This window comes from Ochotona curzoniae, unplaced genomic scaffold (assembly GCF_017591425.1).
Source record: "Ochotona curzoniae isolate NIBS_2020 unplaced genomic scaffold, NIBS_Ocur_1.0 scaffold_3835, whole genome shotgun sequence".
Lineage (NCBI taxonomy): Eukaryota > Metazoa > Chordata > Mammalia > Lagomorpha > Ochotonidae > Ochotona > Ochotona curzoniae.
Window position 1 is genome coordinate 20086781 of NW_024467114.1, and position 12596 is coordinate 20099376.

General features: G+C 39.3%; 1 protein-coding gene across 1 annotated transcript in view; it reads right to left on the bottom strand.

Annotated features, from left to right (window-relative positions):
- Positions 1 to 228: 228 nt before the first annotated feature.
- ANLN (anillin actin binding protein) overlaps positions 229 to 12596 on the bottom strand; it is a 45795-nt gene continuing 33427 nt past the window's right edge. The window contains exons 21-25 of the mRNA XM_040964768.1: positions 9143 to 9229; positions 4943 to 5050; positions 3755 to 3927; positions 1961 to 2200; positions 229 to 283 (exon numbers count right to left, since the gene is read on the bottom strand). Coding sequence (XP_040820702.1) covers positions 2077 to 2200; positions 3755 to 3927; positions 4943 to 5050; positions 9143 to 9229 — 492 coding nt within the window. The 3' untranslated portion in view covers positions 229 to 283; positions 1961 to 2076. The remainder of the gene's footprint in view (positions 284 to 1960; positions 2201 to 3754; positions 3928 to 4942; positions 5051 to 9142; positions 9230 to 12596) is intronic.

Consider the following 12596-nt stretch of genomic DNA (forward strand, 5'->3'; position numbering starts at 1 on the left):
AACCTTAACCTAAGATATTGCAAAAACTGAATTTCATATACAATATATATAAGTGAAATGGTGGCTTAAGGGATACTGTACCTTTTTCCTTAACTTATGACAAACTGAATGTAAAACTGTGAACCACAGACTGTATTTCTTTGTGATACCACATACAAGCCATCTGTAATATGTACAGTGTTCTGGGACAACACACAAAAACCCCTAAAAGTGATTATGAAAGACTTACTTTTCACGTTAAGTTCTTTGCAGCTCTTAGATTTTGCACCATGATACATAATGCCTATTCAAAAACAAATGCAAGCTTATCAGTACATACAAGAGAACTTTTCATCATCCACTTAGCTTCTGCTAAGCCCCTAGGAATCCACCTCCACCTCACGTACATACCCCATTGCCATATGTTACTGCAATGCCTCAGGAATGGATCCTTCATCCATCTATACATTCAATAGCAGTCCCCAAAATACACGATAAGCCGAGTCCTGGGCCACGGCTCAACAGCTGAACAGAATACCCTCAGTAACAATGCCCTCAAGAAATCCCACCAGGAGGGTACTTGGCCTAGAGGGTCAGACATATGAGAGTACCCAGCTCCAGTTCCCGATTCCAGCCCCTTGGTAACACAAATCCTGAGAGGCAGCAGTGATGGCTCAGGGGCTTGGGTCCCATCACTCATGTGGAAGTCCCAGATTGATTCCTGGCTCCTGACTTCAGCACTGGTCTGTGCACAGCACTCCCCGCCCCCCGCCATTCTGAGGCATTGGTGGAATGAACCTGTACTTTGGAGCTATGTCATCTCTCAAATAACTTACAAAAAAAAAAAAGAAGAAGAAGAGGTAGAAGCCGACAACATAAGGATGACACAGAAGAGCCACACCACGCACCAAAATGATATTCTTGAATAACTGTTTCTTTAAGCCATTTACAAGTATTTATTTGGGTAAGAGGTCATAAAACATATTTTTACAATATATATAAGAAGACACATTTGACAAATACAAAATGATAGGAAGTGAAAGAATTAGTGTTTGTAAATGAAATCACTAATAACAACATTGACAATTCAGAGAAGAAATTCAAAGTGTGTTTAAAAGTAGAGACCATGCTTTATAATATTTTATAATAAAAAAGGTATTAAGCTTTCAAAGATAACATGTCTTAATGCTTTTTTTTTTTCTGAATGATTTCAAAGTAGGCTTCTAGACACTGTCATAAATGAACATGAAAAAATGAAGAACTTTGGCAGGCAAAGTATTAGTCCATAGCAGCTTTAAAGATTCTTCAGTTTACATTTGTTCTTGTTACAGAAGCAGGTGAATTCTTATGTTAATATTTGATAATCTGTAAGCTATATGGCCAAAAGTTATTTCAGCAAAGTTTGAATTCTGAGAAAATGTGCACCACACTGCGTATTATCTTAACTGAATAAATGTAAACCATGTAGTCATTAACTTTCCTATATAAAATAATTAATCCCCAAATTTTACACAATGTCCCCTTGTCTACATCTCTTTCTTTTGAAGGCAGCTTTAAGCTTGAACATTTGCTATCAGAAAAAAGTCCTACTCTCTCCTACTTAAAAGTGTTTCTGTAACGTCTCATAGTCCTATAGAAATTCGTTTCAGTACTCTGGTAACAGTTGCATCATAATCAATAAGTGATCCCAAACTTTAAAACAGCTCCTGAGGTCAGAGGAGTGGTCACCAACCTAAGCCTTCCACCTCCAAACTCTGGAAGACCTTGCTATTTCAGACTAAGAGTTCCAAGAAAACAAATCAGAATCTCTTACATCTAAAAAAATTATGTAATTATAGAAAAATGAGACTTTTAAATACTATTTAGCAAAATCAACCAAAAGGAATTGACTCCCACTTAAGGAATGACAGAAAATAAACTAGGTGAAGTTTCATACACAAAGGATATAAATACTGCATATGTAGAGAATATTTGCACAAACCCTTTCATATTTAAAGCATGCAATCAGCAAATCTGATGCTCCTAAGTGTTTTTCCTTAAGATATTTTTATGATATTGCTCCAAAAACCACTATGTGGCATGAAAATATCTCATGGCTTAAGGCTTTCCAATAGGTTTGTAGCATGCATCAGGTTGCCAGAGGCGAATATCAACAAGAACCTGATTGAGTTTTTGCATCCAGAGATCCCGCTCTTCCTTAGTATCTGCAGACAGCCAGTTCCTGAAGGAGCAAGCAAACCAGAGATTAGTATTCTTCCATTGCATTTTGCACTCTCAAGAACTCCTTCTATCAAAGAAGCAAGTGCTTAAAAAGTTCCTCTTTTACTGGGTGCCAACCAAGAGGTGTACAGCCAGGTGCTTTTCCAAGTACAACAGAGTACAATTATTCCTAGTTGAATTAGCTGATCATAACTTGCACTAAATAACATTTGGTAGATGGCAGGTTTCTACCCAAAGAGGACAAACTGTTCTGTGTAGGCATCTAGGCTTGTGATTTGGTGGGGTAAGCATTTAGGAATATCTGGATACTATTCCCAAATAAATACGTTTACCTAATTTCAACTGTTTACAAAGCATATTTTCCCTATCTAAATACTTGTTAAACAAGAGAAAAATGACTCATATTGTCAGCAACTAAAGCAATTAAGATATCACACTTTAAACATCTTAAAAAAAAAAATAAAAGTATTTCTAGCACAAGAAGCTAAGCCAAACTTTAAGATGAAAGACAAGTACTTAGTTTTTATCCAGGAGGACAAATTCCCAAAGAGGATTAGACACAGTCACTTGTGACAGGAGAAGCAGCAGATGTGGCTCTACTTCTTGAGTTCCTACCACCCAACGGAGACCCAGGTTGGCTTCTGGTTTTGGTCTGGACCAGCCTGGTTGCAGGTCATTCATAGAGTGAACCGGAAGATAAAAGATGCCACTCTGTCGGTGTGTGTGTGTATTCCTCTTTGTCACTCTTTCAAAATAAAAACAAGGTCTGGCACAATGACTCAATTGGCTAATTTTCCCCTTGCAAGCGCAAGGATCCAAGCTGCTCCACTTCCCATCCAGCTCCCTTCTTATTGCCTGGGAAAGCAGTAGAGGATGGCCCAATAAATTGGGACCCTACCACATGGGAGACCTAGAGGAAGCTCTTGACTCCTGGCTTCAGAACAGTTCTGCTCCAACTGTTGTAGCCCTTTGGGAAATGAAACAACTGATGCAAGATCTTTCTATCTATTTCTCCTTCTCTCTGAAAATCTTCCTTTCCAATAAAAATAAATTAATCTTTTAAATAAATAAAAATAAAAACAATTCATGAACTTTGCAGACTAGAAGGAGTTTGGTTTTATCAGTCATCTGATTAAATAAAGTAATTTTTGCTGTGGAAACAAAGGGAAGCCTAGACTGTCTGAATAATGCTGGATTTCTGAACTACAACTATACAGAAAGTCTTTAACTCAAATATTATTACTTGTGTTTAAAGCCCACACTGGAAAACACAATTAGCTAAGAGAATGTCACACTTTTCTTAACTCTATGTCTAGTAATTACAGGTCGTCTCTCCCTGTTGTATACATTTCTCCTCTCACCATGGCCATACCCTTCTCAGGGTCAAGGACCATTTCAGATCATTTTCCGGTGGGAGAAGTTTGGAGGGCAGCAGTCACTGGCCATATGAAGTGTTCACAGGCCGATATGTACTTGGTAATGCACAGTGTGTCCCTGCACTGGCTGACCAGAGTCAGTCACTGGCCATATAAAGTGTTCACAGGCCAATACGTACTTGGTGACGCACAGCGTGTCCCTGCACTGGCTGACCAGTGTCTCTCGATCATCTTCTCGCTGTGGTCGGACAGTGATTAATTCAAAAGTGTTGCGTCTTGCACAAAATTCTCTGTTGGCTGGTTCTATCTGACGGCTTGTACAATTGGCCAGATTTATCCTTCCTATGGGATTCTTCAAAACAATTTTAAAACAATTAGTAACCAGTAAACAAGATTAAGTCAGTAAGAATTAAACTGTGTTTAAGCTCATACAAATTAAAATTTAAAAGTCAATGAAAATTAAAATCCAACCAGAAGAAAAACGTCTTATTAAAAATTGACAAAGAATTTAAACATTTTTCAAAAGCAAACCTACGAATGTCCAACATATATGAAAAAAATGCTCAGCATCTCTAGTCATCAGAGGAGTCAAACTGAACCACAGCGAGATATTGGTTCACACCTGTTAGATTAGGTGTTACATAAGAAGGTTGATGAGAACGAAGAGCAAGGACAACTCTTTCCAGTTGTTGGTGAGAAGACAAATGAGTACAGCCATTGGGAACACGGTTCAGAGGGTCTCAAAACACCAAGACCACAACTATCACATGATCCAGCAATCTTTCAGTAGGCACAGAACCAATGGGATTGAAATTAGTATGACAACAAGTACATCTGAACAGCTCTGTTGACATGCAGCATTATTCACAACAATAAAGATAAGGAAACAATCTAAGCATTCCTCAATAAATCAGTGATTTTTAGAAATGTTGTGTATATATACAACCAACAGAAAACAATTCAACTTTAAACAAAATAAAACAGATAATTCTATCATTTGCAACAACATGGATGAACCTAGAGGTCTTTACACTAAGTGAAGTAAGCTGGACACAGAGACACAAATCTACTCTATGATCACACTTACATGTGAAATCTAAAAGAGTTTTCCCCTAAAAGCAGAGCTGAATGAATAAGGGCTGCCAGAGGCTGGGAGAGTGGCAGGGGACAGGGGGCCAGTGACCAGTGAGGGCAGCTATGGTCAGACAGGTGTTCTAATGCATAGCAGCGGTACTACAGACAATTATAATATACTAAGTACTTCCAAATTGCTAGCAAAAAGGATTTTATACGTTACCACCACCAAGAAATAACAAATACTAGGGGATACGTAATGGTGTACCACCAACTGTTACAATCCAACCTACCTTTCGCTTTTCATCATCTGGGTAAGTCCAATAAGATATACAGTTTCCAGAAAGTATACACCATCGCCGGTGCCAGGCTCCAAAACCACTAACATCTTCAAATATGGTCTGGAAAAGTCAATTGAAATGATGGCTTTAAAAACTTTAGAAAAAAATCACAATAAAGTGCTGATTCCAAATTTCAGTATGCTGACATACTCATCTCGAAACTACTTTTTGTTTTTAGTTTTGAAAATTATTGTATGTCAGAAATTTACTTCAACATTATCAACAAGCATTTAGGAATATCTGAATACTATTCCCAAATAAATACGTTTACCTAATTTCAACTGTTTACAAAGCATATTTTCCCTATCTAAATACTTGTTAAACAAGAGAAAAGTGACTCATATTGTTAGCGACTAAAGCAGTTAAGATATCACACCTTAAACATCTTAAAAAAAATAAAAGTATTTCTAGCACAAGAAGCTAAGCCAAACTTTAAGATGAAAGACTAGTACTTAGTTTTTATCCAGGAGGACAAATTCCCAAAGAGGATTAGACACAGTCACTTGTGACAGGAGACCTTGATATAATACCACAGTAACACCACAACTTCAAGTCCCGGCCATCAGAAGCAGCACTCCCTGCAGTCCCATCGGACACTGGAACAGGGCACCAACCCACGGGCTCTTTTTCAAGGACACACTTCTGAAACAATAACTTCAATAGAAACCTGGAGTTTATGCCCTACAATTATACAAAGAACAGAGCCCTCATCTCTAGAAAAGTCCTCACTTTTAATTAAAAGAATAGTTCTTATAGAAACTTTTAAATTAAAAAACAAAGAAAGGGAAAATGTTTGCAATACTTAAGAGATGAGGGGGCAGCCAGCTTTTTCTGTAAAGGGCTGGAGAATAAATGTTTTGTGGCGCCCTCGGCCTTCTGATCCCTGTCACCAACAGCTCCACCATCATAGTACCGAAGCAGCCACAGACACCAACTGAACAGATGAACCTATGTGCCAGTGAGAAGTCAGGGTGGTGGACCCTGCCCGGGACAGCAAGCCAGAGGCAGCTCTGTACTGGATTTCAGAATGTGCCAAAGCTTTCTACCTTCAAATCACAGCTTCACCCTTGCTGGAGATTAATAATAACACACCAAGATTTCGTTTGTGCTGTGAGAGGCACCATTCTAAATACATTTTTAATGTATTTTTAATATTCTATGACAGTAGGACATACACTCTTCTCAATGGATTCATTTAAGTGAACTTTCCAAAAGTGATTTGGTATTGTGAATGGAATCTCTGGGTACATTTTTTGAGAGGAAACGGTACCATAACAGATTAAAACTTCAAATGCATACACTTAATTAGCTCAAATTCATTAGCATTCTCTACAACCCTCCCTCCTATAACAACTTTTTCTTCTATCTCTGCTCTTTCTTTTCTGAAGCATGATTTTTCTGGGCAATTCTGCTGACATCAACAGAAGGAAAAAAGGAATCTTGTTATTTCAATCTTGGGCACAGATAGTACCAATGACTCACCAGCTCCCTCTTGTGTCTACTCCACTTTTTACATCAAAAAGGTAACAACATTTTAAATAACACCAGCTATTACTACAATCAGAGAGGGACAAGAGACAGACAGCACTCTCATTCTTATAGCTGGAAAGACTGAGGGTGAAGGACATTACATGACGACACACAGTCGTGAAGCAGAAGACCCTTCAGCTGCTCAGCACTCCGGAGAGAGCAGGACCAGCAACTATCCAGAACAGCATCCCAGTCTCTCTGATGACAGATGCAGGCTCCCTCCCTCGCAGAGGGCTATAGCACAGCAGGAGAGAAAGTCCAACCCAGCCGCCTTTCCTAGCAAACCTCACTTCCTCTCTACTTTTCAGAGATGGTAGAGAGAACTAAAATGTTTTAGCAGGAGTCAAGAGAGACATCGGGGTCTTGAACTACACTGAGGAGTCAAGGGAGAGCAAACTTAAAGAGACCTAAGTAGATGAAATTCCATTTCCAAGACTAAATTGGTCAGGCATTCGGAGTAAATGCAAATGAAACAGCCAACAGAACAGAGCCTATCAGTTGTAAAAAGAGCCTAACAAAACACGAAAATATTAACATGAAAAGAAAAGGTCAGTAGGTAAACATTGCTTTCAGTTAGAAATTTTTTCAAAAGCTTTTTTCCAAGAATATCTAGTGCCACCTACTGGATTTCAGTATAAAAAAGTTAACAAGGGAGGAAGGAAATGTGTTGAAAGTATCCTTGAGGCTTCCCTTTCAATTTAGCCTCGTGGACAAAACCGCAAATGGATTCGTAGCATCTCGTGGCATTCAGACTGTCACAGAAAAAACCCATTCGCTTTCAGTCCTCACAATGTTCTATGTGTTCCATCACACATCCCCTCCCTTCTGATAATGGAAAAAGGATTATTCTGTTATGACAGTTCTGATCAGTTCCAACTGTGCACGGTGGCTTGGGATCATCTCCACTCTCATGATCCTGTTCCCTGAATTATCCTGTCCATCCTAATTCAGGTTCCCTACAGCCCTATTCTCAATCTCTTTACAACTACCCATCTATATTTAAAGTTACGCAAGTCTCTTTCCTCTTAATGCAGACACACACATCCTTTGAATTCACACAGCTCTGCAACGACCACACTGTTTAGTTTTTGCTGCCACACTTGTTTCTCCAAGCTGCTCCTGTTTCTGCTCTCCCACCTGGAGTCCTTCCTTCAGATCTCCTTCCTGTGGCAAACAAGGCATTCACTTCTCCATTTCCCTCCTCCGGGGGCTCTGGTGGTTCTGCCTCACTTGCTTGACGTGGGCTACTATTACCATCTACTATTACCCAAATCTACCTCAACTAAAGCATCTATTCGAGTTCCAAACCCAGGCGACTCAATACACTTAAACTTCAAATTGTTTAAAATATAACTCATTAAAAATTCCACTTCAGGAACTGAATTTTGGGCAGGTGAATGAATGAGGGAACTTTCTGGGTGATGTGCAATGTTCTACACCTAAAAGAAATCTGGGTTATACAGTGTATAAATCTGCCCAAACCCAAACCTGGGTTTTAGAGGAAATATCTAATATCCACAAAACACTTCAAAAGACTTCAAAAAAGATGAGATAGAGAATAACTAGAGGAATGGCTAGATAGACCAGAAAGTAGATCATATGTTAAAAATAAAAATACTAAAAATTTAAAGTCAAGAAGGTAAATTCAACGGACATAACTACATGTTGGCAATTTTCACAAAAAAAAAAAATATTAGGAGAAAACAAAGCCTCTCCCATCGCAAACATGGAACAGGAAGTATACTTGCCTTTCCCAAAGGCCCTTATCTCAGTGGCAGCACTGCCACCCAACGACGTGGGCCAGAGAGCCGAGTGCTGCCCTGACCTTGGCTTTTATACCATCTGGAGCCCAATCACTGCCCTTTTTCACCTCTCCACGAGGGGTTCTTCTCTCCACCGTGGCTGCCAGGCCCCACAAACTCTGGTCTTCTCTAAGTTTTTCAGGTCTGCCATTTTGCAATTCAGGTTTTACGCATAAGTCAGAAAGATTTTTCCTAAGTCCAGAAGTGATGTCTTCCTGCTTACAATTCTCTCAAGTCATCCATTTGCTTTACTTACCACCCGACCTGTGACTGCTGACTGCATCTCTCTCCTCAGGGACTCTCCTCACTATCACTCCAATCTGCTCACACACACACACACACACATACACACTCGTGTGCTACACTGTTTGGAAAGCTCTCCCACTGTCTGAGTGCATCACCCTTCTTTGCGCTCAGCAGCCACTGCACACACTGCCCTTGTCTGCAGTACTTCAGCCCTTCCCTGTGGCTGACTTAGCCAGCCAACAGTGCAGAAGTTACTTCTATTTTCTTCTTTTAACACAGCCCAGCCATGGTCATGACAGTGTTCTGTTTCCACCCTGGCACCCAGTGTGCTCTCCTGGTACAGTCCTGTACTTACCTGTTCCCTTGTATCTCTCCACCCTTGGGTGGACAAGTTCATTGTTGTGCCTATAATAGTTCAACATCAGCATCATGACTAGAATGTAGAGGACATGCAATGAATCTCTACTAAGCCAGTTTATCACTCCAACAAATAGTGTTTCATTTCTGTGAGAAATTGTCTGTGTTTCACAAAATGGGGGGGGAAAAAAAGGAAATAAAGTTTTATGCTACTTACTAGAAAACCTCTTTCTTCAACATTTGAATTCACTTGACACTTTATTTTCAGGTAAATATGACCCTCCAAAGGAGATAAAAAGGGCACCTGCGAAGAAAGAGGAAAATTTTGCAAAATTGTTTCCATGTGTGATTTTTCTTGACAAAACACATATAGATCACCAACAGATAATATTATACCTTGAAAACATAGCATTTTCTCAAACTAGAATATAAAATATATGCACTAAAAGCCAAGGGTTCCTTAGCAACAAGCAGCATTGAAGAAGAAAATTCATTCAAGATCTATCTTGAAGGAAACAAATGTCCTAAATCCCAAGCAGATGTGAGAAAGAAAAACGGATTTAGGTAAAAAAACGACTGTTCACACACACTCTGTCACAGGAGAGAACGTTCAGTGGGAGACTGGAGACCACGCAGTAAGTTCCTAGACACAGGGGCAGAGGTCAGAACACAGCAAGTTCATTTGGGCAGCAGGTGAGGCAGCTCGAAGCGCTCGGGGCCCCGCCAAGCCCATGGGAGAACGGATGGTGCTCCGGGCTTCTGGCTTCCACCTGTCCCATCCTGGCTGTGAACCAACCAGGAGAGTGAGCCAAGAGCAGGAGGGCCTCTCTGTCTCTATCTGATTCTCTCTCTCTGTATGTGTTTCTGCCTTTCATGTAGATGAGAATAAACATTTTTTTTTTAATCACACAGGGACAACACTGTGGCACAGTGGGTTAAGTCACCATCTGCTTGAATTCTGACCCAGCTCCCTGATAATGTGCCTGGAAAAGCAGCAGAAGATATTCCAGGTTCTTGGGCTCCTGCCACACGTGTAGGAGACTCAGCTGAAGCCCCTGGCTCCTGGGTTTGGCCCAGCAGAGCCCCATTGAAGCCATTTGGGGGGTGAATCAGTGAATGGAGAATATCTCCTCTGAACAACTCTGGCTTTCAAATAAATAAAAGAAGGAATCTTTACAAAACAGTTCATACAATTTAATTCAGCAACAAACAACAGTAAATTGCAAAAATAACAGCCAATCCTTGAATTCCTACAGAACTGTAAGGCAGTAAACAACCAAAGCAATCTTGCAAGAATGGACAAAGTTAGAGGTATCTCAGTTCCCCATTTTAAAAATGAGCTGTGGTACAGTGTGGCATAAGTACAGACATATAGACAAAAGGAACGAAATCAAAAAACCGAGACAATCTCAGACAGTGATGCCCAGACCATTCCGAAACAAGCAGCAGAGCTTTAAAAAAATGTACTGAGAAATTTGGAAATCTATATGTAATGTGAATGAAGGTGGACCTCCACCTCATACCATATACAAAACTTAACTCAAAATGGCTAAGATCTAAACATGACAGTAAAATTTATAACTCTTTAAAGCACAGAAGACTTCATGATTACAGACTTGGCAATGAAATCTCAACTTTGGTATCAAAAGTATAAGCATAACATAGGGAAAAAAATAACATTTTATCAAAATTAAAACTTTTCTGTATAGAGGCACCTCAAAAATCGGAAAAAGAAGGAAATCCTCTAATATACTGTTACATGTATGAAACTAGGGGACATTACAGTAAATGAGATAGCTCAGAACAGAAGAACAAACACGGGGGTGGGGGTGTCCAGTGCTGTAGTGTAGTATGTTAAGCAGCCACTTGCAGTGCCAACATCCAATGTGGGCACTGAATCAAGACCTGGCAGCTCGATTTCTGATTCAGCTCCTGCTATTATGCCTGAGAAAAGCAGCAGCAGAAGATCCAAGTGCTTGGGCCCCCACACCCAGGCAGGAGACCCAGAAGCAGCTCTGGGCACCTGGCTTTGGTCTGGCACAGCCCCAGCCTTTGTGGCCACTTGTGGATTGAACCAGCGAATGGAAAGCCTGTCTCTCTCTCTCTTTCTCTCTCTTTCTATAATTTTGCCTTTCAAATAAAATGTTTTTAAATGACAAATATTGTAGGATTTCACTCATATGCGGTATCTGAAGAAATTAAATTCACAGAAACAGAAAACAGGAGGGAGTTAGGGGAAAGGGGAAAAGCAGAGTTGCTGTTTGATGGTACGGAATCCAGTCATATGAGACAAAAACATGTAAAGGGCAAATCTCTTGTGATTCACTACAATAAAAAATCAGAACCAAAGCACATATCAAGAAAGCAAAGGGGCAACCCACAGAGCTGGGGACAATACTTGCAAATCACCCAGCTGATAACCCTCTAGTACTGAGACTATATAAGGAACTGTCCAACTCAACAACAAGATAATCAGCTCAAGTATCTGAACTAACGTTTGGCAAAAGATACCCATTTACATCTTGCACTGAAAACATGAGAAACTGCTCAATATTCAAAATCATTAGGAAAATGCAAAGGATTCCCAAGCAAGGTGCCACTTCACAGCCAGAGTAACAGTGATGGCAAGCATCTGGAAAAACGAGAATCCACATTATTGGTAAATACAGCAAAATGGTGTGGTGCTAGGACAGTTTGAGAGTTCCTAGAAAGATTAAGCAGAATTATCATGTGATCACACAAATCCACTCCATATAGACAAAGAAGAACTGAAAACAGGCACCCAAAACAATTACAGGCACACTTGCTCAGAGTAGCATTATTCACAATACTCAAAAGGTGAAAACAGTCCAAATGTTGATGAACAGATGGCTAAAAATGTATCTGTATATAAAAGAGAATAGCAATCAGCAATAAGAAGGAATGAGGTTCTGACACATGCTGCATCATGACTGCACCTTCCACACACGCTAAGTGAAAGAAATCAGAAAAAAAAAATCACATTATCATATGCTTATATTTATATGAAATACAACAGATATAACCCCCACACACAAAACACAGATTTCAGTACATGGAAGGACAAAACTACTGTATAATTTTGGTTTATAGTTACTAATTTTGTTATTTTATTTGATATTCAGGATAATCAATACCATAGTGAATACAGAATCTTAAAGATTTATAAATAAATGGAAAAATACAGAGAGAAAAAAACCCAAACACCAAACATGCAAGAAGAAAATAGAGAAGTTGGCAGACAGTGAGAGCAGAGAAAGTGATGCCCATCTGAGAGTATAAAGAAGGAATAATGTCCTTAATTATGCAAAGTAACCAAAAACATGAGAGTAGTTAGTCAATAAATACATACAGATCAAAAACTAACGACTAATTTTTAAGCTCATTAGTTTCAAGCAAAGAAAATATGGCAACCTTTTCCTGGAACAAATAGCCAAGTAGCTCTCGCTCTTTTAGACCATAATTTATCTAAAACAAACAAAATAAAAGAAAAAGAAAAAAAATCCAGTATCATTCAATTTGTTAATCTATCTGGGTTACTAAAGTTACATAAATTTTTAAAATTATCATACTAATATATCTATGCATTAACAGGAGCTGAAATTTCAAATTCAAACTACATGCTTTTTAAAATGCAGCAACCAAAAGAAAAC